This window comes from Acartia tonsa, chromosome 12 (assembly GCF_053477335.1).
Source record: "Acartia tonsa isolate MP-2025a chromosome 12, ASM5347733v1, whole genome shotgun sequence".
NCBI classification, from domain to species: Eukaryota; Metazoa; Arthropoda; class Copepoda; order Calanoida; family Acartiidae; genus Acartia; species Acartia tonsa.
The window spans coordinates 26,546,275-26,571,135 of NC_137271.1; the positions used below are offsets into that span (position 1 = coordinate 26,546,275).

At 29.7% G+C, this 24,861-nt stretch overlaps 1 protein-coding gene across 5 annotated transcripts; it reads right to left on the minus strand.

Annotated features, from left to right (window-relative positions):
• Nucleotides 1-71: 71 nt before the first annotated feature.
• LOC145333841 (neuronal calcium sensor 2-like) lies at nucleotides 72-22,146 on the minus strand. Of its 5 annotated transcripts, none has more exons than XM_080179097.1 (13): nucleotides 22,070-22,146; nucleotides 21,673-21,705; nucleotides 13,339-13,397; nucleotides 12,663-12,727; nucleotides 12,008-12,043; nucleotides 11,218-11,308; nucleotides 9,526-9,596; nucleotides 6,839-6,862; nucleotides 6,266-6,324; nucleotides 4,886-4,953; nucleotides 4,494-4,581; nucleotides 4,003-4,059; nucleotides 72-2,636 (listed from the first exon to the last, which is right to left on the minus strand). In XM_080179097.1, the coding sequence occupies exons 1-13, from the start codon at nucleotides 22,092-22,094 to the stop codon at nucleotides 2,590-2,592; spliced, it is 723 nt and encodes a 240-aa protein (XP_080035223.1). In that variant the 5' UTR covers nucleotides 22,095-22,146; the 3' UTR covers nucleotides 72-2,589. The 5 variants fall into 5 exon arrangements, with proteins under 5 accessions (XP_080035223.1, XP_080035221.1, XP_080035224.1 ...); XM_080179095.1 differs by lacking the exon at nucleotides 21,673-21,705 and adding an exon at nucleotides 15,210-15,290 and having other exon boundaries at nucleotides 22,070-22,131; XM_080179098.1 differs by lacking the exon at nucleotides 21,673-21,705 and having other exon boundaries at nucleotides 22,070-22,131.
• Nucleotides 22,147-24,861: the final 2,715 nt, after the last annotated feature.

Here is a 24,861-nt window from a genome sequence, read left to right on the forward strand (position 1 = left end):
TTGACTGATAAACAGAGTATAATACAACAATGGTTTAAGAGTAGCTTTGTTAACGAAAGAAAAATTACAAATTGAACTTTAACGTTTATTAAACACTTTTGGTATATATACAGTACACTTTTTCAAAACAGTTTTTTCAGTAGCGCAGCTACTCAAAATTAAGTCTGTACGTCCGTCTGTGACTGCTTGATAAATAGAGATATCTTTGGCAGTCCAGAATCTACAATCTCTTTCTAAATATTTTCTCTTCAAATTATAACTTTACTTAGTTTACTGTTCCTTTTAGCTCTAACTGGTGATTTTATAGTTATTGCTGCGCTAATCATAGACTCACTTATTCTTAAGTTAGATACATTTAATATAAGTTAATCTTAATATTATTATTAACATTACAATAAACAGTTTACACATATTATTTTCAGTCATTTAATTTTTCAGAAATAAATTAACATTGATTGGATTGATGTGGTTCTCACAGTTTATATTAACTCAAAATTTGACAATTGATCTAAAATACATTTTGGACATTAAGTAATAGAAATAATGCAATTTTGCTTATCATGGCCAATTCCTAAAAACTTGGGTACTAGCGCAGAATGCCGCTTAATGACTTTTCTCCTAGCAGACAAAGTCCACTGAAAATATTCGACACAAACACAAGCAGACAAAAAAGATTTCTGGATAAAACTGGTTTTCCTGGAGTTTTAACTATAAACTATAACATGACGATGTTATACCAGCCATGACCACTTCTTAACTTAAAATGCTAATTTATTTCTGACTTTTATTATACATATATTTTATTATTAGTAACACATATTTTAAGATAACTTTTATTATATATTGAATATAAAATTTTCACTCATATAATACAAAACTTTTAAAAGAAAATTATCTTTAATGAAATATAAAATAATCTACACTAAAAAATCAATGATTTCAGAAAGTTTTTTGTTTGTATATATCATAATATTTCTTTAATTATATAACCACTTAAATTGAAAAAAATACATCTAAAATAAAGTAAATCTATTCTAAAACAATAAATTTTTATATGTACATTCTAAAAATATTAAATTTTTTTGGTTTTCTTAACTCTAACACCAATAGAGTTTTTTCACTTTTTTACACTAATTGATGTAAGATGATTAGAAAGAACCCAATTACAACAAATAGATAAAAATCTAATGAGTTGCTTTCCCCTTTTTTAAAAATAAGAATAACGTCAAGCCCTCATTGATATAATAAGAAATTTAGTATTATAATCACAAAAACGTAGAATTAAAGAGTAGTTTTGGTACTAAAACAATTAAAATGACTACAGTAAAGCATCACTCGCTATCCAAAGCCTAAAAAAGCAGAATTTATAAGCTCTCATGCTTTTCAAATATTCCTACTTTGTCACACATTAATTCCTATTTTTTAAACTATGTATCAAACAATTCATAAAAATAACTATTAATAATTTATTAAGCTTCTAAGTTTTATTATAGCCCAAGAAACAAAAGAAAGGTTTTTTTTTATCAAATGCTTTGTTAAGTTCAAGGTGACTTAAACTAAGACAAAACGGTATAATACCCTTTTTAATCAATGAAGGTTTGAGAAAGGTAATTTAATGCATTTTTCAAAAATTTCATGGGTGTAAAATAAAGGGTTTCAAAGTTTGAGGAGGGTAATCACCCCTTGGACATCTATGCCCCCCATAATCCCCATTCTCAAGATTTTATATTATTATAGAGTAAGGGGGTTATAGGTTTAAGTTTTACAAAGTTTAGAAAAAAAATTTTAGTTTAACTAAAACATGCTTTTAACATTAATACTTACAGTATTAAAAATATTGAAATTTTAGGTGTCGTCAAAGCTAATTAAAACTTTGCTAAATTTTCTTGAAATATCTATGTAGTTCATGCTTAAAATATAAATCATATAATTTTGATCTTATTTAACCATCGTTAACATATTTAAAGATCTTTATTGACAAACAATAGACGAACATCCTACTTTTATACTTTATAAGACTATTGCAACAGCATGCCAATTCTAAATAAACTTGTAAACAAGCTAAAAGAAAAAAATGTAACATATAAATATAAAACGACGAACATCCTGTCTAATAATAGCATTTAAAATTGAAAGGCAGGAGTTTTTAAGAAAGACGGTATTTTTATATTCAGAAACAGTTTTATATTTGATTATCAAAGTATAACTTTACTTACAATATTGTTGATATAATTTGATGAAATTTGTGATTGATAACCTTAAAATGTAATTATTTTTTTAATAATTATTATATTATAAAACATACAATGATATCTATGAATAAAATGTTTCTTGAGAAATTAAGCTTTATTTTGATGATTGGAAGAAAACACAACCAATAAAAATGCTATATTTTCACGTAGCTTAATTTAGTAAATTAGGACTCATGATTGGTTGAATAAATAACCAAAAAGACCACATGATCCAAAATCAAGGCTTCTAATTGGTGAATATCTTCTAGTAAATCACGTGACCTAAATACTTGGTTGGCGATTGGTGGATGCATCAGCTGACAGAAGTGCCCCATTACTCATGGGACCTGAATGTACCTCATGGACCGTCATACAGCCTCATTGATTCCTGGTTATGGCGCAAACCCTGGGGGTTAAAATAACATATCAACATGCAGTTTAATATTTAAATATTTTAATTTTAACTAAAATTAACTGAATGTTTATTTAGCATTCAAAATACAAAACTACTCATACATTTTGTTCTGTCTGTCTGTAATTCTTTTTTTTCCAAAACTTCAAAGGGGCAAGAAGGGAACAGAAAAATCTTAAATTCTTAAATCTTCTAATGACTTAGATATAAAAAAATAGCCTAAAACCATCCCGGGACCTATGTAAAGCTTCCTTAAAAGGAGAACTAAATCAGTTCTGTTGTTTTAAGCTTCAGACAAAAACCTTACAACTTTATAATAATATTCACATGATATTTAATATTATATGTATACAGTGGTATCTTTTTGTCTGAATCTAAAAATCTTTTCAGGAAAGCTTTAAAAATGTCTTAGGTTGGTTTTCCGCTACTTTTCTGATCTACATGAGCCACCTAGGGGCGAAGCAGCTAGTCTCAAAAAAAATTGTTTTTAGATTTTAAACTAAAACTAAATCATACATGTAACCTATATAGTATAGTTACATATTATTAAGGAAAGAAACGGAAAATAAAATCGAACAAACAAATAAGAAAAATATGCATTGTGTATTAGTTTTTCTATATAACTATCTAAAATTTAAGTATATCAAACTATTTTATAGATAGCATATACCTAGTTATAGCATTCCTAAAACTTAAACAGACAAAGAAAATCAAACTATTAACATGCTTTAAAATAAAAATAAAATTACATGAATTTAAACAAAAATAAGGATAAGAAAATTAACTTAAAAAACTTGAAAACTTAAAAACATTTGAAAACTTAAAAAACATTTTAATACTTAAAATTACGTAATAACTACAGACAAAAATTACAGATAGTTAAACTTCGAGACAAAAAAGCAAAAAAAAACTTCACAATTACAATCATAACATAGTCACATACAATTTAAACTTAGATTTAATAAACTTAGTAAAAGAAAGTGGGGAAGAAATTTTAAAGAGAAAATAAGTAAAATTAGAATTAAGAAAAACCGGTGATTTTGCATAAAATACATATTGAGCACCGAAACCTTGCTAAATTTTTTTAATAAATTTAAATAAGGGGAGGGTTTGCTTATGCTTGACCTCTGCAGAGAGCCCTAACCCTGAAGGGCTACCCAGCAACCAATATAACCTAACCTTACCTGACCTAATGTAATAAACAAACAAACGAAAAACTACCCCCCCCCCCCTCTTCTTGTTTTAATTTGAAAAATAAGGGCGTTTTCTGTGCACAACAAGGCACTTTTAGGGGAAATGCTTAATTTTTGTAAATACGATTTTTAAAAATAAAAAAATATGCATGAATTGCTTAATTTTCCTTGTTAACACCACCAGAATTCAGCATGGAAATGAGCTGGTTGTCTGCCAAACATCCTAAATATTCAAATTCATTTAGTAAGATCTCAGTAACAGTTACTCGGCTGTTATCAGATGTAGACAGATGAATTTTCATCCGAACAAAAATATTTACTTTTTAGCTCTGAGAGGGAGGGTACTTTGGGCTGTAAATCAATCTGGTATCCAAAGTTTTATAAAAACGTTATCTTATTCGTTAGATCAAAAACATTGAATATTTAATTGAATTTAATAGTTTGTTTCCAAACTATAGTGTGAAAACTTTTAACTAGTAATTCAATCTACACAGGAGTAATTTTGTTTATCTTCTTTTGCAATATACATCATTTTATCGTCCATTTCTTATCCCGTAACCCTGCTTTACCCCATATTTTACTTTAATCCGTGTGTATTATTTTTGTAAACATTAGATATTTGTAGAATATAACTAGTAAATCTGCACTATAACTTACCCCTGACAAATTCATTTTCATTGATGGAGCCATCATTGTTCACATCCAGAAAGGAAAAGATTTTGTTGGCCCTCTCAGAAGCTGTCACCTATGTATTTATTTCAGTTTATAATGAGATATATAAAAATTAGGTACTTTTCCACAAAATAACTCTCGAGCATTAAACCCCCTTCACTTGAAAAATTTTAGATTAATTATTATTTCTTTTCATGTCCATTCCCTGTGAGGCTTATACCTGCAGTACCTTAACCCTGCGGGGCTAACCTGACTTTTAAAAAAAAACGAAAAACAACGCCAACCTTTTTATGTATAGCAAAAGATGTGTGTGTTAGGGGGTCGGGATTATGTGCTCGACTGTGCACTGTGAGAGAAACCACCTAATGATGTATTACCTTACTAACCCCCTCCAGTTCATACAAGGTCTCCACAATTTCAACCATCTCTGGCAATTCTATTTCACCTTAAAATATAAATAAAAAGATTAAAACAAGGACAAATATGTTTAAATTAAATAAGTAGTGCAGCTTTGAAACAATAGCTTAAATCAAAATAGAATTAAATTGTTGTTTAAAAAAAATATATATTTCAAAAGCAAAATTAAGAAAACAAAAATTGTTTAACTGTATATAAAGATCACGAAACCTTGTGCACTAAAATACTTAATAATATTGTGATTTGCGAGAAAACAGGACAGGGGATTGTTTATTAAAAAAAAACAGGAGGTAGGTAGAATTAAAAAAATGTAGAAGGATTAAAAAAACATTGAATTAAAATACTGAGAAAAAAAATGTGTAGAAGCACTACTTATAAAATGAATTTAAAAGAGAAAAATTTAAACATTACTTAACTATTATTATTTACAAAATAAAACCAAAGTTTCTTTTATCATAAATTGTTTTATTGCATGATATTGTTTTTACTTTCTTATGTGATAGTTAATAAAAACTTCTTATGCAAGTTTTTGGTAATACCACGGATGGAGGGGACATTGGACTGTAAATTATACCGGTAAGTTTTCAATGTCCAAACTTTTCATCAAATGATTTTAACTCGAAAAAGGGTAATTTTGTTTCTCACAGTTGTTTAGGAAAAAATATATAAGTGAAGGTTCACGTTTTTAGTAGCGACGCTACTATATAAGTATGATATATTCGCATGTCCGCCAGTCTGTATGTCTGAATTTTGTGCTATATCCAATGAAAATGGCATTTTTAATGATATATGGACAATACCTAAAATGTTCTTTATCCATTTGTTATATTTTTATTATTACTAAGATAATTATGAATATAATTGTCCTTACTTCATAGTAAATGTTTTAATGTAAAAATAAAGTTTTAACAATCAAAGAACAATTAAAGTATCCATTTAGAAAAAAATTTAAAAGTCTAACAAACAATTTATCTTAACTAACAAAAATGTAAATTTATCCATCTATCAATTTATCTAAATATAATTTTTGTGATAGATGAATAAATAGATAGATAAAATACATCTATGTTTTATTTTTGTTTATAATGCAGTGATCTTAAGGGATAAGACAATGGACAATAAATTGATTTACAAACCCAATGATAATAAAAAAAACTACCCCTTAAGGGGCGATTTGTCTTATTTTCAAAATGGCTTTTGATGGGTTATTTTAGAATAGGTTAGGTTATATTGGGTTAGGTGATTGCCCCGCAGGGTTAAGCAATTTTAAAACTTGTTTAAAACTTTGGGTAACAATTTTATTTAAAGTCCAATGTCCCCTCCCTTCCCTGGTTGAGTACCTGAGCCATCTTTGTCATACATTTTGAAGGCCCATCTCAGTTTTTCCTCTGGTGTCCCACTAGAATTATGTTGCTACATAACGCCCATTAGTAGATTTTTCTGGCTGTTTCCCACATAGTGCCTAGTCGTACACAACCCCCCTTCTCTTATTCAGAGATAAATTATAAATAATTGGAAAGTGGAGGTTTTTCTTGTTTTTCCTAATTAAAAATCTGATAATATTTGATGAAACCCTTTCACTTTTTAACCTGTCAATTTTCTAAATGTTAAGAATATCGTCTATGAAACTCTTGAGATAATTTATTACTCATCGTAAAAATTCTATAAATAGCTGTGTCTATCTGTCTGTCTGTCTACCTGCATGGTAGTCTGTTTGTCTGGAATGCTTAAATAGCTCTGTCTATATGTCTGTCTGTCTGTCTATCTGTCTATCTATTTGTCTGTCTATCTGTCTGTCTATCTGTCTGTCTATATGTCTGTCTATTTTTTTGACTGTCTATCTGTCTGTCTGTCTGTCTGTCTGTCTGTCTGTTTGTCTGTAATGCATCAATGATTGTTATGTAGCAACACACCTAGCAGTCATATCTGTAGCCAACATGAATTCCTGTCACAAAAGAAATCCATCAGGTTTTAGTTTTCATTCAATATTTTCTTAAAACAAGCAAAATTGAATAGATTTATGTTAGAATTTTAAACAGATGTGGAAAAATAAAGTATTTAAAATAAAAACCTTTAAGATTTTAGTTAGTTTGCTATAAAGAACTACTAACGGCTACACCCCCCTAGAAGCCTCTAAGGCCAATAATGGAAAGGTTGAGTGGAGGAAAGTTGACCCCAATTTCAATATACGTTTTATTTTTTTTAATTGGGAGGGGGCTGTTTCTTTCTAGGGGTGATTTATCTTGGGAGGGTGGAGATACCCTCAAAAAATAGTTATAAACCTTCCATAGACCCAAATGAAGATTCACTGAAAAGGAGAACCATATAGGTTTAGCGGTTACCGAGATCCTTCGCTGCAGACAAAAACAACTTACTACTCTATATGATAGGGTAGGATAAAGTTTATCCATAGAAAATATAAACTTTTAAACAAAAATTGTACCACAATATCTTTTTACAATCATTGTTAGACTTTTGTAATAGTCAATTATGTAAAAAAATGGATACAAAAAAATCCAGTTATTTCTAGTAAGGTTTCGCCATTCATTAATGAAAAAAGAAGAGGTTGATTTACATTCAGATAAAATCTAAAATTAGCTATAGCCAAATGGTAAGTCTTAAGTTTAAATTCAGTTTTAAAAAGAAAAAGAGAGAAAATTGGGATGAAGGGGGGTTGTTAAACAGCTCTAAACATTCCCAGGACATTTGAGAACCTACACTTGCAAAGGCAGTGTCACATACATCTTGTTACTTTTATATAACGATATGACCAAAATTAAGTATAAAAAAAAAACTCAAATTGTTACTTTTGCTGCTGTGTAAAATTGTCTGAAATGTATAAACGTCTTAACATGAGTTGAGTATTGACCTGAAGACTTTCATCAAATTTGTGAAGGAGTATCTAGACTTTCTAGAACAATTCCAGTTAGATTAATGAATTTACTACGATATGATAGAGTAGCAATTCTTTCTTTTTTCAAAACTTTTTATTACCCTCGCCTTGCATCAATTTTAAGTTTTTTTGGGGGTGTAAATATTTGTAAGGATATATCTTAGGAAGACAAAGTTATTTTTTTAATTCAATAGGTGGTAGCTGGACAAAGTGTCTCAAAAACCAGCAATGTGACGTCATAAAAATGAGAGAGATGTGAGGAGAAAGTGGAAAGAAAACCCCCTAAAAGAGAGATGGATAATCCCTCATTTTTATGACGTCACAAGGCAAATTTTTTTATACACTTTGTTCATTTCATTAAGAAACAATAAGAATTTCTAAACATATGATAAAAGAGGGATTATTTTTTCAATAAATAATAGTAACTAGAATAAGATAAAACGCTCCATATTATCATATTTAATTTAATACCCTAACAATAATAGCTCAATCAGTCTAGAAACTTTATAATAGTCTTATAGAACTCATAGAAGCGCAGCATTAATATAATTACTTATAAAAATCATAAAAATTTGCTGTCACTTCCACTTTCCTAAACTTAACAGTTAAAAAAATAAAATTTGATTGGAAGTCCAACAGAATTGTATAATTTCATAGGCCAGATTAGAAATTAGAGTTTTCTAAGCCTTACATAGTTATAGAGTACTATGCAAGGCTTAGGATACCCTAAACCTAAGACTATTCAAGTAAATGTTATAGGATTTGGTCTGATATCTATTTTTAAGAAATAAGAATTACACGATGAAACCTTTCCGCCTATGGATATAAATTCCTTTTTCTTGTAATGTCAAACAATATGGAAGTATTATTCGTTACAAGTAGATACTGACGGAAAATCTAATACAAATGAACAAATAAAGTTATAGAGTAGATGCACAATGGTTAAGATATTCTCAACAAGAAATTTTAAAATCTTTAGTTTTTAATGCAGCATAGAAAACGAAATCTATATTCCTAGAAATGCATTATTTATCACGGGAAAATCAGCTTTCTAAAAAATTTTATGAAATGCTATTAAATATACACAAAAATCTAAATTCTGTTTTTGCGCAGATTATTATATCTGACTGGCCATCTAGGATTATAAATCTATTATATTAACTTTGTTTTCATGCAATTGTGTTGTATTTATTAACATTTAAATAATGATGCAAAATGCTTTTTAAATAATTATCACTTACCAGGATGTTGAAATTAAATGTGTAAAGTTAGAGATGAATATAAAAAAAGAAGACGATATTAAAATTGAAATTAGATATAAAATGGTAATTACTTGAAGGGAAAACTACTCTAAAAGTCATTGGATCCTGTGATTCTGCCTGTACAGAATGTTTCTTTTTTTCTAGGCTATTCTCCTTATTTCATCTTAGAATCACCCCCTCCCCATTTTAGGTCATCCTATATAACTTACTAGGCTAGCCATACGGGATACCTTAGCCTTACATAAGACTTAGTAAACTTATAGGCAAGTATAATCAATTTCATGGGATTTAGCCCATTATGTTGTTGTAATATTTTCATTGAATTGAATAATTAAAAAGAATGTATCTTTTTAACTAAAATGTTGATTTTTTCTTTCCAATTTTATTTTTAAAGCTTTGCAAACAAGTGGAAAGTTTTAGTATATTTGTTATCAGATATTGACTGATGAATTCCTTGAAGTCGATTGAACCATTGCCATCTTTGTCAAATATCCGAAATATCTGGTCAACAAATGTCTAAAATAAACAAATATATGTATTTAAAAACAGGAATTTAAATTACCCTTATATACCCTTGCTAACAACTTGCTAACCCCTGGATACATGGCCAGTATTTTCTATACCTGGGCATTAGCTGCTGTAAGAATTTGAGAATACATTGCCAATATTTTCTATACCTGGGCATTAGCTGCTGGAAGAATTTGAAAATACATGGCCAATATTTTCTATACCTGGGCATTAGCTGCTGGAAGAATTTGAGAATACATGGCCAATATTTTCTATACCTGGGCATTAGCTGCTGTAAGAATTTGAGAATACATGGCCAATATTTTCTATACCTGGGCATTAGCTGCTGGTAGAATTTGAGAATACATGGCCAGTATTTTCTGTACCTGGGCATTAGCTGCTGTAAGAATTTGAGAATACATGGACAGTATTTTCCATACCTGGGCATTAGCTGCTGTAAGAATTTCAGAATACATGGCCAGTATTTTCTATACCTGGGCATTAGCTGCTGGAAGAATTTGAGAATACATGGCCAATATTTTCTATACCTGGGCTTTAGCTGCTGGAAGAATTTGAGAATACATGGCCAATATTTTCTATACCTGGGCATTAGCTGCTGGTAGAATTTGAGAATACATGGCCAGTATTTTCTGTACCTGGGCAAAAGCTGCTGTAAGAATTTGAGAATACATGGACAGTATTTTCCATACCTGGGCATTAGCTGCTCTAAGAATTTCAGAATACATGGCCAGTATTTTCTATACCTGGGCATTAGCTGCTGTAAGAATTTGAGAATACATGGCCAGTATTTTCTATACCTGGGCATTAGCTGCTGTAAGAATTTCAGAATACATGGCCAGTATTTTCTATACCTGGGCATTAGCTGCTGGTAGAATTTGAGAATACATGGCCAATATTTTCTATACCTGGGCATTAGCTGCTGTAAGAATTTGAGAATACATGGCCAGTATTTTCTATACCTGGGCATTAGCTGCTGTAAGAATTTGAGAATACATGGCCAGTATTTTCTATACCTGGGTATTAGCTGCTGTAAGATTTTGAGAATACATGGCCAGTATTTTCTATATCTGGGCATTAGCTGCTGGAAGAATTTGAGAATACATGGCCAGTATTTTTCTATACCTGGGCATTAGCTGCTGGTAGAATTTGAGAATACATGGCCAATATTTTCTATACCTGGGCATTAGCTGCTGTAAGAATTTGAGAATACATGGCCAGTATTTTCTGTACCTGGGCATTAGCTGCTGTAAGAATTTGAGAATACATGGCCAGTATTTTCTGTACCTGGGCATTAGCTGCTGGTAGAATTTGAGAATACATGGCCAATATTTTCTATACCTGGGCATTAGCTGCTGGTAGAATTTGAGAATACATGGCCAATATTTTCTATACCTGGGCATTAGCTGCTGTAAGAATTTGAGAATACATGGCCAGTATTTTCTATACCTGGGCATTAGCTGCTGTAAGAATTTGAGAATACATGGCCAGTATTTTCTATACCTGGGTATTAGCTGCTGTAAGATTTTGAGAATACATGGCCAGTATTTTCTATATCTGGGCATTAGCTGCTGGAAGAATTTGAGAATACATGGCCAGTATTTTTCTATACCTGGGCATTAGCTGCTGGAAGAATTTGAGAATACATGGCCAATATTTTCTCCTTGTTTAACACTCCCTCTGGACAGTCTTGTCGGAATCCCCTAAAATAAATAGATTAAATTAAAACTCATTATACGTATTAAATTTTCAGTTTTGATAACTTTTGAAGCAGTTCTATCATCTAGTTTTTTGCAGGCAGGAACAAGTTGTTAAATACTATATGGTTGAAGAGGCGAGAAAACAAGAATGTGTAACAGACTTCATATATATATAATTCATTCGACATTCAAACAGAAGAAATATTTTAAGAAAATTGCGTATATTTTAAGCTTTAATTAGTCTTAAAAATTTTATATGTTAGGAAGTACACTTCTCTGAAAAAAAATTCAATGCCCATTCCACTTTCAAATTTACTATGGTTTTATGTATATAAGGACAATAGTTTTTAAAAACCTCTTACACAACTGAGAACATATGAGTAAAATTATTAAAATGATTGGGTCCCTAACCAATAGAATTTTAGTCTACTGGACTAAACCAGGTGAGATTTAGATAGATCACAATGAACCTAAACTTTAGTATGTTAATTGCTTTTTACAAAGAATTATTATTTTAAACCTATATTTGCGACAACTTTTACTACAACCTTAAGGTAAACATGACTAGAAAAATGAAGTTGGATTGTAAAGGTAAGACTAAGCTAGTACAGTCCCCAATAAAACTAGCTATTTATTCTCAATAGTCTTGTTTCTTGAGAATTAAAATTTGAAACAACAGCTTAGAACTTTTTTTCAAATTACCTAGAATTCATAGGAGCTTGCTCTGAAAGCCATAATCTAAAGGTATTTTAGAATCATATTTTTTTGACGCTTATATCGGTTTCATTAGAGAAGCTTTAAATCTACCTAACCTTCCCGTTAGCTTAAAACTAAATATTATCATATATTTAATTATTTTAAAAGATCATGTATTATAAAACTTCAAATCTTGTTGTCCAAGTTTTTAAGACTTTTCTGAATATCATGTAATTTTTTTCTGAATCGCCATGCAATCGCATGCATTGGCTGAGTTTTATATAGTTGGTTGTAAAATGAAATGTATTTTAAAACTTTTTGGCACCAAATTGTATGATCATATTGTAAAAGAGAGGCTCAATCAACAAAAATTATTAAAAAGACTGAAACTAACTATAACAAAAAAATATTTAAGGCAGTACAATTTTTGGTGTTTGGATGAATGGTTTCTGAATAAAGATTAATTTCAATTTTGCTGGCCCCCAAGTGGAATTGGTCAAAGCCCAACCAAATAGAAATCAATTTTATGATTTCTAAATATTTTATGTTCGTAGAAAATTTTGTGTAACACAATCCATACATGATTTTTCAGTATGGCTCAGAACTGGTTTTAATCCAGTGGAAATGAATCAGATTGAGAGCTGGAATAATAGTTACACACCTGTACCATTCTTTCAACTCTTGTTCATCATATCTTGTGTTCTTCTTCAGAAACTCCAACTCCTCCTACAAATTATTCACAATCACTAATCATTATTTTTTGCGTATTGTCATTACTTGGGCATGATTTTTTATCATTTTAGGACTAAAACCGTGGCATTTATATTAAAGATTGTGAAGTGATTAGTTTTTTTGCACACCCTTTAAAATCAGTAATAAATCAATCTTCCCCTCTTGAGAAGGTAAAAAATGATGTTAAACCTAAGAGTAAACAAAGATGACAACATCATAAACAGCGAAGTTTAGCTTATCAGAAAGTCAGACAAATAAACATCATTATTCAACAATATTATTCAGATATTTGAACAAAGATTCCAATTAAAGACTAGTTGCGTTGCTTCACTGATAAACTCATTCCCATTCGAACAAAGTTAAATATTCATTATTCAAAGGAATCTTTACAAATTAAAACAGCCAGAGCGTAAATATTTATAGAGATGGATAAAATAGATAAAGTATTAAAGTTCATCATATATGTTTACGGGAATCGTCATTTCAAGAAATATTTTAATGTTGATTCATCAAATAACATTTAGATAAAAAATAACACTTTTTCAAACGAACAGCTGGATATTTACACTATACAGTAGTTGCACATCTAGAAAAAAAAAACTTACCTGAGGTAATTTTGCACTAAGTGTGCATTTCTCCCTTTTATGCTTCCTTCCAGTCCCACCTAAATATTACATTTCACATGAAAAATAATTGATATATAATTACTTGAATGTTGCACCCTATTTTCGCCTACTCCAATAAAATGTTCCTTCAAGCTGGCTAATTCTCTAACCCCTCCTATACTTCTGGAGGAAACTATGGACCAATAAATGAGGAATAATGTAGCAACCTATATTGACAACTAAATTCTCCCTGTCATAATATCCAGGCTTAAACCATCCATATAAAGAATTGGACTACCAACCTGAATGAAATGAAAGAACCCAAATTTTAGAGCCAACGAACAATATAAACTTAAATGTTTCTTTTCCCTTTTTTATAAGGACCAAATGTAATGTTTACTTTAGTCTGGTAACAAAGACACATCATACAAATTCGGAAAATTATTGCTTTAATTTACCTTCTCGCAAAAGAAAACTTGAAATCAGGGCTTGGCAACCGCGCATAAGAATCAAATTTAACCCCGGTTTTGGGCAAAAAATAAAATTCTGAAAAGATTGATTTTCTGCTGAAGCGCCGCTGCCGAGCCCTACTTGAAACTATTATCATATATTTTGAAAATTGTTTCCTTTAATTACACTAGCGGCTTCGCCCCTAGCCTCTAGGGGCTTTGCCCCAAGAGGTGATAAAAAAAATTATTGCAAAAATCGTAAAGGACCATGGAAATCTCCTTCAAAAAAAAAAAAAAAAAAAATTGGGGGGGATTTTTTGGTTTTTGGGGGGGTTGGGGGTGTCCCACCCCCCGAGAAAATAGCTTAAAACCACCACAGGACCAATAGGTAGATACCCTGAAGAGTAGAATCCGATCCGAATTAACCTTGAAGCCTAACATTTATATAACATCTATACAGTCAAAGGCATTCCCTAATTCTTAACGAACATTCTTGGAACCTATTAATAGTGTCTAACTTTTTATCTCTGTGACGTAACAAAAATCCATCTCTTTTTTAGGGGTTTCCTTTCCCACCTCCCCTCTCATCCTTCGATTTTTGTTACGTCACAAAGATTAAAAGTTAGACACTATTACTAGGTTCATATTCTTGGGGTGCTTGGATTTAACCAAATACCCTTAATAAGCAATAAAGTCCCCTTAATAAAAAATTTTAAAAGTCTAAAAGTATGGAGTATTTTGTATAAATAATTTCTTTTTATGTAGCCTACAATGTACAGTTTCTTGACAATAAACATTTTCTAACTATTTTATAAAGAAAAGTATATAACAATAAGCAAAGCAACTAAAAATTTAAACTAATTATTGAGGCAGATTTATAGCTAAACAATTTAAAAATGCTTCGTTTATTTTTCATTGATATGCGACATTTTTTAATTTCTGCATATTTTAGGCTAATGAATGGCAGATAATGCTATAAGAAATGGTTTTGGTAAAGGAAAAGTGAGGGGTAGGTTAAGGGAAAGTGAAGGGAAAGTGTAAGGATGGATAAGATAAGATTATTTGAAGGAAAAGTAAAGGGGAAGTAATGCAGATATGAAGAAAAAGTTAAGCAAAAGGGAAGGGAAATTACCAGAAAGTTAAGGGAATGTGAAGAAAAGGAGAAGAGAAGTAGTGAAGAAAAAGTGAAACAATAGTTAAGGGAAAGTGAAGGGAGTGTGAAGGGAAAATAAAAGGGAAAGTTAATTGAAAAGTGAAGAGAAAATGAGTAGGAAGTGGAAATGAAAGAGGAGATAAAAGGGAGGAAAAAGGAGGTGAGGGAATACTAAATCTATATTCTATACAAAATAAAGAGTTTAGCTATAAATCAGCCGCTTTTAAGCAAATGTAAAAGCAAAATAAATAATACAAAGCATAGCTTACGGGTCCTTTTGGCTGGCGTTGTCTTTTTAGCAGCCTTTTCAGCCATCTCAACATATGTGGTGGTTAGGCATGTCTCAACATCTACACAAACATTAATCAGTCAGTGAAAGGAATGAGTAGGAACATGCTAAAAATCAGAGATCTTAAGGGATAAGACAATAGATAATAAATGACTATATCTCAAATATAAAAGACACTGCTAAATTGGACAAACTAATCAGGATTCCATAAAAATGTCATATCTCAAGTTTTTAAGCCAAAAAATGAAGTAGTTGTTTTACTTAATTTCATTTAGCTTGTATGTTAGCAGCCATGTGACCATGAAACTAGTAAATAATAAGATTATATAAAAACATGCAAAGCATTTAAACTAGGGGATGCCTAATCTACAGGATAAATATTTTACAGGACCTTGGGGGAAAACATCAAATTATTGAAAGTCATTTCTAAGTATAGCTTTATGGGTGATGTTGTCATGTTGGTTAAAAATACTTTTTTCAATTATTACTGTCGTATAAAATAATTTGCCACATCCATACGAGTAAACATCAGAAATCTTAAAGGGATAAGATAATGGTCGATAAATTGATATACACTCATTGATATTTATCATGAAAAACAAAATTACCCCTTCAGTTTATAACAATTAGTGTTTAAACTAAGTATTAAGAGAACTCGGGGTATAATCCCTTTCGTAACATCGCACCTTAAGGGGCGATTCTTCGTATTTTTCACAGTAGCTTTTCTCCTATTTCTAGCCCCTGCGAGGGGCTCTAACCCTGCGGGGCCAATTACCTAACTCTGTGGGGCATTCACCTAACCCAATATAACCTAACCTAACTTAAAATAACCTATAAAAAGCCATTTTAAAAATATCCACTCCCTCCTTGCTCAAAATAAAGGTATAAAAGACTACAGATTGTAATTACAGAAAAGCTTCGCTTTGAAAAAATCAAAGAAATATTATTTTATTATTATGAATTGCAAGTTTTAATGTTGTCATAATCAATTATATCGAGTCAAGCTTTTTAAATCTATTAAATTACGCCATTTTTATATTTTAAGATTCGTAGCTTCTTTATAACTTTATTACTTTCCTCTAAATAAATTATTAGGAAGCATTGTTTATAAGAAAAAAAAACATCTTTTTGATAAACAATAGCATGAAAGGGGTAATTTTAAGATAAGATGTAATTATATACATTACATTGGACGGAATAACGAGAAGAGTTAGATTAACTTCGAAAAATACAGTAAAAAGGGGGGAAAAGGGAAAAGTATTTTAGTCAATCAAAAACAGGAAACTCAACAAATATCTAAATTTGTAATTAGGAACAATGGCTACGCCTTATCACATACTAGCGGCTACGCCCCTAGAGGTCTCTAGGGGCACTTGAGGAGGGGGGAGTCGAATTTGATAACCCAATTTCTTATTTTAGATTCTAAAAGAAAAAGTGAAAAAAAATTTAGGGGGGGGTATTTTTCATTTTTGGGGGGAGTTGGGGGTGTCCCACTCCCCAAACCCCCCAAGAAAATAGTTATAAACCTTCCCGGGACCTATGAGAAGCTACCCTGTTAAGGAGAACCCGATCGGTTCAGCGGTTAGCGAGATCCTTCGGTACACACAGACACACAAACAGGCAAACATCCTGTTACTTTAGTATAAGGATTAAATAGCTCAACACTATCACCCTTGGAGGTTTTAGGAGGGTGGAATCATCCTCCCCCAGGATAAATAAAGAATAATTCTACGACATTAAAGAAACTTTACTGTACAGTGTACAACCACTTTTCAAGATAAATTTTATTGATTGTACATTTTCTCGATGTTTTAGCTTACTTTCTAAAGAAATACTTCGTGGACTTTTACTATCCTTTTATAAACCGAATTTTTTATTTTATTTCAAATTTTTAGATGATAAACTTTATATGATTTTTGGAATGCTAATTTCTTGGACTATTAGGCACTATGAAATCAGCGAAGTGTCTCTTAAATCAAGTCTTAAAATGTAGGTATGTCCGTAGAAACCATATTGCATTTAAGTATTTTTTAAACAGATTTTAACAAAAAGATTTATGTTACTTTATTCATGTCAATGTTGATTTGTTTGTGTGCTTTGTTGAGGTTCGCTTTCAAGGATGTTGTCATCATTGTTCTTTTTTTATTTGCGCATTTAATGTAAAACTTTTTTTTGTGAAATATATTGCTTTAAGTTGCTTTTAAAAAACCACAAATAAAACTTTTATTTCACGTGAAAGGCCTATAAAGTATAAACCTCTAAATTATATAAATAAAATAAAGTAAGAAATATAGTTTTATAATAATCATCTCAAATGTATGTGTCAAGTAAAATCTTATAAAAGGTCCACAATACTCAGGGAAGCTTCATATAGGTCTAAGATAGGCTAGGCCCCACATAGGAAGCAAAGGGAGTAGCCACTAATTAAGAGATAAAGGTATTTTTCTTTATATTAAAGGAAAAGAAAATTATAATTAGAAGTAAAAGTGATTGTTAACATTATGAACTAAAATTATTCATAAGACAAATATTACATATTTAATATTGACTGTACCTCGTCAATTACTCATGAGGGCGAGTCTGCTGTCATTGCCACTCTAACGTTAGAAACAACAGCCAAAGATAGCCAAGTTTCTCCTTTTCTGTTCAAACACCCAGGGTATTAGGTAAGGTAACACCCATCAGAAAAGCAACTCTTTGATTGCACGACCCAACTGTGCATGGTAATGAGAGGCCCTGTTTTGGGCAAATACATTCCCCCTAACTATTCTAACTATTATTGTCGTGCATCGGACATAGCAGCAGTAGGAACCATTTTAAACGCCATCAGTTATGACGCGGTGTTAAGCCGAGATTCGATCTCATGTGTATAGCCTTAGTCGTAGCATAAAAAATACACACTGTAGGAACACTAAAAGCTTTTAGTTGCAGTACACGAAACTTTTTCTTAGGCTATGTTTATACAAAACAAGGATTAAAATGTTGATTTATAGCGCAGCAGTAAAAATTTATCATTATATGAGTAAAAATATATGAAATTTTCACAAATATTTAGTTTATGTTAATTCTAAATTTGGTTCATTGTCTAAAAAATTAGATCTTGATTTGTTGGTACAAACTTTTCCACTAATGATTATTATCTAAAGAAGGGGTATTGAAAAAAGATTTCGTCCATTGTCTTATCCTTCAAGCTCCACTACTTAAAGTAACGTGCTTATGTTTATTAGCATGTCTGTCTATTTATTGCCATAATACTAAATAAATACGGAATAGCTTAAAACCTGACCATGACCTTTATCAAGGAGTAAACTTTTATTAATATCTTAAAATAAAGTTATTTTTTAGCTTTTTTGCTCAATTAATTACATCATTAAGTTTGATGTGTAAAAAGTACTTAAATTTTGAAGAACAAAAACAAGAACAATATAATTCAAAAGCAGAGGTCTACTATATATAATACAAAAATAGTTTAAACAGTTTATTGTTTGATCTAGCTATTCACTCAACTAATTAAGATATCCTTTTTATCCTTATGTTTCATTATACAGGGTCATTCAAGAGAAATGATTTTTTTTAAAACTTAATTATGCATAGAAAATAAAACAATTATGTAAAATCCTTTATATGTTTGGAAAACCTATTATGAGACATTTATGTTTCAAATATTTGAAAATGATTATTTCAACAAATTATGTCCTAAAAACCGGTTTTTCCAAAGGCCATTTTTTCGAAGATTTATTGATTTAAAGGGTGTAAAAAAATGTGCACCTTTTTGAAATTCAAATTGCTTGGCTTGTGTTAATAGTAGAAAAATGTTGCGCATATCGTTGGAATCGTCATAAGCTCTAATTTTTGAAAATATAAGAACCGTTTTTGTGCTTTTTATAGTTTAGGAGCTACGTTGAAAAATTTGAGAAAAAGGTTGAAAAGTTTTAAGAAATTGGAACATTTTACCTTGTAGCTCCTATACCATGCGTAGCACTGGAAAGGTTTTCATGTAGTAAAAAAATAGAGCTGATGACGATTCTAACGATTTGCATAACATTTTTCTACTATTAACACAAGCCGCGCAATTTGAATTAAAAAAAGGTGCACATTTTTTTACAACCTTTAAATCAATAAATCTTCAAAAAAAAGGCCTTTGGAAAAACCGGTTTTTAGGACATAATTTATTGAAATAATCATTTTCAAATATTTGAAACATAAATGTCTCATAATAGGTTTTCCAAATATATAAAGGATTTTACATAATTGTTTTATTTTCTATGCATAATTAAGTTTTTTTTAAAATCATTTCTCTTGAATGACCCTGTAGTTTAATTTTCAAATTTAAGTCATGGTATGGTTTTAGGATATTTTCTCTCCTTTTTCTCCATTAAAGTACAAAGTCATTTGATGCTAGGAGTGAAGCCACAAGTAGAAATACAATAACTGAAGGAAGTACAATTGAAATGATTATCTACTTAATTTTTTCAGGTAAATTGACATAAAATGCTTAACAAAAGATTACCTTTTTAGACTATAAATTCATACTCAGTGATTTATATATTTTAAATATTTTACTTGGCATCAAAACGGGGGATTGAAAGTTTTATTGAGATATTTCGCAACTTTTTTTTAAAAAACTTCTTTTTTTACACAACTTTTGTTGAGTGTTGGCAATTTAATGAAATCATGTTTTGTTTTTCACACAATTATTTCTTCAATTATTGCACTAAAAAAAGTTGTAAACTTTACACTTTACATATACTTTGCAATAAGATTAAGTCATCTAAAAAGTACTTTAATTAATGAATACAATGACTGGAAAATGTATCCTAATTGAAGCTTTGCGTTTACTTATCTAATTATTAAAGTAGTAAGAGTTTTCTGTCTGAAGTTTAAGATCTAAATAACTACTGAACCGATTGGGTTTTCTATTTTGGATAAGCTTCACATAAGTCCTGTGATTGTTTTAGGCTATTTCTTTTTTTCAGATTTCAGCCTCTCACTGCTCTTTTAAATACAGAGCCCCAAGATGCTATGGGCGTAGCATTTAGTCCTATTTTATAAAGTAACATAGAGTGATCAACACAGTTTAATTAAACATGTTATTTTTATTAAAGTAGTAAGATTTTTTGTCTCTAACTAAAGATTTTGTTGACTACTGAACTAATATAGTTCTCAATTATATGAAAGCTTTTTATAGGTCCCTGGATGGTTTTAGCTACTTAATTTTATATCTAAGTTTGCTTTTATGCTATTTTCTCACTTTCTTTACCTTCGAATACAAAGCTCCTAGATACTAGGAGCGCAGCCGCTAGTTGCATTATATAAAGTAGTGAGTTTTTTTGTTTGAAGATTAAGGTTTCATAACTACTGAACCAATTGTGTTCCCTATTTTAGTTAAGCTTCACAGAGGTACTATAAAGGTTTTGGGCTATTCAATTTTCAGATTTAAGTCTTAGAATGGTTTTCAGTTATTTTTCTAGTAAATTCATAAAGTAAGACTCTTTTTCATCTCTACTTATGAGTTATGAAATGAATTTTCTTAAAATTAAGTATATATTTTTTCATTATTTTTTTGATTTATTATTTGTATAAATCTTTTTTTATAGAATCCTTTTGAATTGTTCTGTCAATGCTAAATCATTTTGCATTTATAGAAATTGGATCGTTTCTGCGAAATAAAAATAAACATTTACCAAAAAAAAGTTCTATATTCTATTTATCTATTTTCTATTTATATTTACTAGCAGCTGCGCCCCTACATCTAGGGGCTTTGTATTTTTAAGGTTACGGACGGAGTGAAAAATAGCCTAAAAACATTCCATGACTTAAACCTAAAATACAAAATAGCCTAAAACAACCTCAAGACCTATTAGGAGCCTTCCTACAATGGGAAACCTAATTAATTAATTCTTGTAAGTTTGACTTTAGCAAGATATTTGAATTTAAAATATAAAAAAAACGCTGACTTTTAGACCCAAAACAATAAAAAGGACGAATCCCAGTAATTATTGAAGTATGGAGAATTTTTGTTCCAACATTGAGATTAATAATCAAATACTTATAATTCAAATTTCAAAGTATAATGTAAAAGAAATTTTCCGTTTGACTTTACCAAGGTATTTGATTAAATTATAATTTAGGGGTGTCATAAATAACTTAAGTAGAACAGAACAGACAAATATTTAATTGCTGAATAAAAAAGTAGTGTTGAAGGTAAGAATGGTGAAAATTTGGATAATATTTAAATCAACTTTTTTGTATAGCATGTTCTACCAAAAAATCCTCTGTCTATTGGTTTAGTTTTTGATAGATTATTAAATTTGAAATTGATTGGAAAGAACATATAAAGAAATTGTGACATATTATAATTAACAATCATTATCAAACTTTTTGAACAAATAACTGGAAAAAACTTGAATAATAATAAATCTAACAACGTTGCCTTTACTTACTTTCAAAGGGTACATGGGACTTACTTTCAAAAGCTATTTTTTAAATTATATACAAATTTATACATTTTATATTTTTACATATACTAAAGCACTATATTATAATCTAAAATAGTAATTTTACATAAAAGCAAATATTCTTACTTATATATAGATAAATTCAAAGCTATTTTTGCATATATATTAATTCTAGAATTATGCACACAGGTAAAATTGGAACACCAAATTTGTATATTTTTAAAATCTTTATTTGTTGGAATTAGATTAGACGGTTAATTTTGAATTCCTTGAAATCGAAAAAAAAATTTAAAATCAGAACAAAAAGCTAAATTTAAGGCTTCCAATTTGACCTGTATTTAATTTATTTTTTGTAAATTTGTATTTAAATCTCTTTTTTTACCTCTTCTGGGTCCCATTCTGGGCATTTTTCATTATCTTTTTCTATAAACACCATAAACTTCTGAAATATTTAATGGCATTTTGGGGCGCTATCACACAATTATGAGCACTAATTAAAAAATTAGAGAATTGGAAGAAATTTTTCGTTTGTTTGTTTATTACTTTTAGGTCAGATTATATTACGTAAAGGGTGCCACGCAGGGTTAGAGCCCCAGCATATTAGTTCAAAAATTATGGGAGTTTGCTGGGGTTTGAGTGCTCAACTGGCACTTTGTGAGAATGAACTTATTTTGACATTATCTTTCCGATATCAAACATAAATTATATAAACAAAATTTATTCTAAATGGCAAAACTTTAAAAGATTGATCTAGATATTTTCTTTTGACAAGAGTCTCATTCTTTAAAAGATATATCATTAGTTTAAGTACCATCCAATAGACCACCAACCCTTTAATAGTTCGACTATTGTCATAAAATCATTCATACATAATACTATACCACGGTAAGAAACATTGTCTTGCGCCTGACATAGCAGTAGAATTTGATATCAGTATCGTACTTAGTATCTAATGTATCCTTCAAAGTTGACTCATACATATAGAAAAATCCCATTAAAAATTACACCTTGATTTAATGCATTTTTGCCACTAATAATTGCGCAATATTTAATGATTTAATATCAATTGTAATTTCAATATAATTTGTTTCCCAAAGGATGAAACAAACGCTATGCATTTTTTTATATTTTGTCCTCTATTACATAATTTTTATTTATAACTACGTTTCATTTTAGTTTTGAGTTTAACAAAATTCTTTTTGCAGGGGATAGCAAACAATGGAATGTAAATTATTTAGGTACCCAAAGTTTTTCATCAAGTTATCTTATTTATAAGCTTAAAAATATTGGGTACTTTGTTGGATTTTGATTAGTTGGTTACAAGCTATAGTAGCGTCCAAACTAACAACCATTAATTTTAATCTACAGATGGGGTATTTTGTATATCATCAATGGGTATGTATATCAATTTATTGACCCTTAGGGTGCTGTCAAAAGTTTTTTTTTTAATAGTATTGTGATGCACAAAATTAACCATTCTGTAGATTAAAATTATTGGTTCAAAAATTTGAACTAGTGTAATAATCTTTCCAACAGAGTGTGATTCTGTCTCTTTCAATTGCATTTCTATTTCTATTTTCAGCATATTACTTTTGTTTTACTATGCACAATGATTGAAAAACAGGAAAGACAACATCCAAAACAAAATTTTATCCAAAATGCTAAAAAAATTAATATGAAAATATATATGACTCTTAAAACCCTTTAAAGAAGCTGGTTTGACTTCTAGATTCATACACCAAACGTTTAACGCTAATCTAATAATAACATAATAACCACAGTCTTATGCTGACATATAACAACTAGAGTTGGCTCAATATAACTATCTCGCTATTGGCTAGTTTTCTATAAGTACATATCTATTTATCTATTTCTCAATAAATCAATTCTCCTCCCCCGCCATTATTATTTAAAAGAAAGAAGTAAATATTTATTAATTTAAATGATTTTAAAAAGATTTTTTCAATTATATTTTTTTCACATTACCATCACCAAAGAGTTAATAGGATTAAAATTTTAGTTTTAATATTTTAACACAAAAGAAGTGTCGCCACAATCGAATTCTTTTTAAATAGAGTTTTCTTAGATTTACTCTATTATGAACGTATATTTTTTATTTATGAAATAAGGATTAAATACTTCAATGTAATTCAAATATCAACATGAAGTTAAAAACTTAATTCATTTTATAAACAAATAGAATAAAGGTCTTATCGCTTTGGTCAGTGAGAGTTTAATGAGGATTATTGGAGCACTATGAGTTTACAACACTCTACCATTGGAAGACTCGAGCTCATTTATAGACGTTTATTTCCTATATAGATCTGTCATGGATCTTGATGCAATAAAGCAGGCCGTTTTGTAAATGTTAAAAATTGGAAGATTTCATTAAATAAAAGTAATCGCAAATATACTTATTAAATAAAACATTTTACTTGTAAATGAAAAGTTTCTGAAATTTGTAAATAAATCCATTATATGTATAAATAGTAAGTTTTTTTGCTTTCATGTTAAGATCTATTATTAGGGAAGCTTCACATATGCCCCAGAATGGTTTCATACTATTTTATTTTAGTTTTAAGTATATGAGTCTATGGAATGGTTTTAGACTATTTTATACCTTTGGAGGTACACAGTATTTGCGATCCTTGAAGAAGGAAACTTACTACTAATCTATTTTCGGCGATGTCCTAAATTTATCGAGGATAATATATGGTTCCAAAGTCATTATTTAAGTATTATCACAGAATAGTAACATGTTTAACAAGATAAAATATTCTACTGTTTTAGAAACTTTTATGTCTATAGGGGCAACTTAAATCCTTTATCAAGGAGGTAGGGAATATTGGAATGTAAATTAAATTGTCCCATTTTTTTTTAAACTCGATTTCTCATAAGTTGGCTTAAAACTCTTTAATATTTTATTGAATTAAATATTTCTTGTATTGTACAATATAAACTTTTGCAATAATATTATTAATCTATTAATAGGGAAATAGTACATATGTATGTACATATGTTAATTGGTGGTGTACATTAAGAGATATAAGTTTTCCGGAATTTTAATGTAGGGAGTAGATTTGAAATCTGCATCAAATTTTAAGGATTTTTTATAAAATTCGTTTGTTGTAAAATTATTTATCTAAAAGCGAAAATACATTTTAAGTTAATTAA

Excerpts from the sequence above, each read along its gene's own strand:
- LOC145333841 (XM_080179095.1), bottom strand. The coding sequence starts at position 22,094 with ATGCCCAGAATGGGACCCAGAAGAG. Across the intron at positions 4,060-4,493 it reads TGAAAATGAATTTGTCAGGG|GATGTTTGGCAGACAACCAG; the intron begins GTAAGTTATAGT and ends TTGAATATTTAG. Across the intron at positions 2,637-4,002 it reads TTCTGGTGGTGTTAACAAGG|GTTTGCGCCATAACCAGGAA; the intron begins AAAATTAAGCAA and ends TTAACCCCCAGG.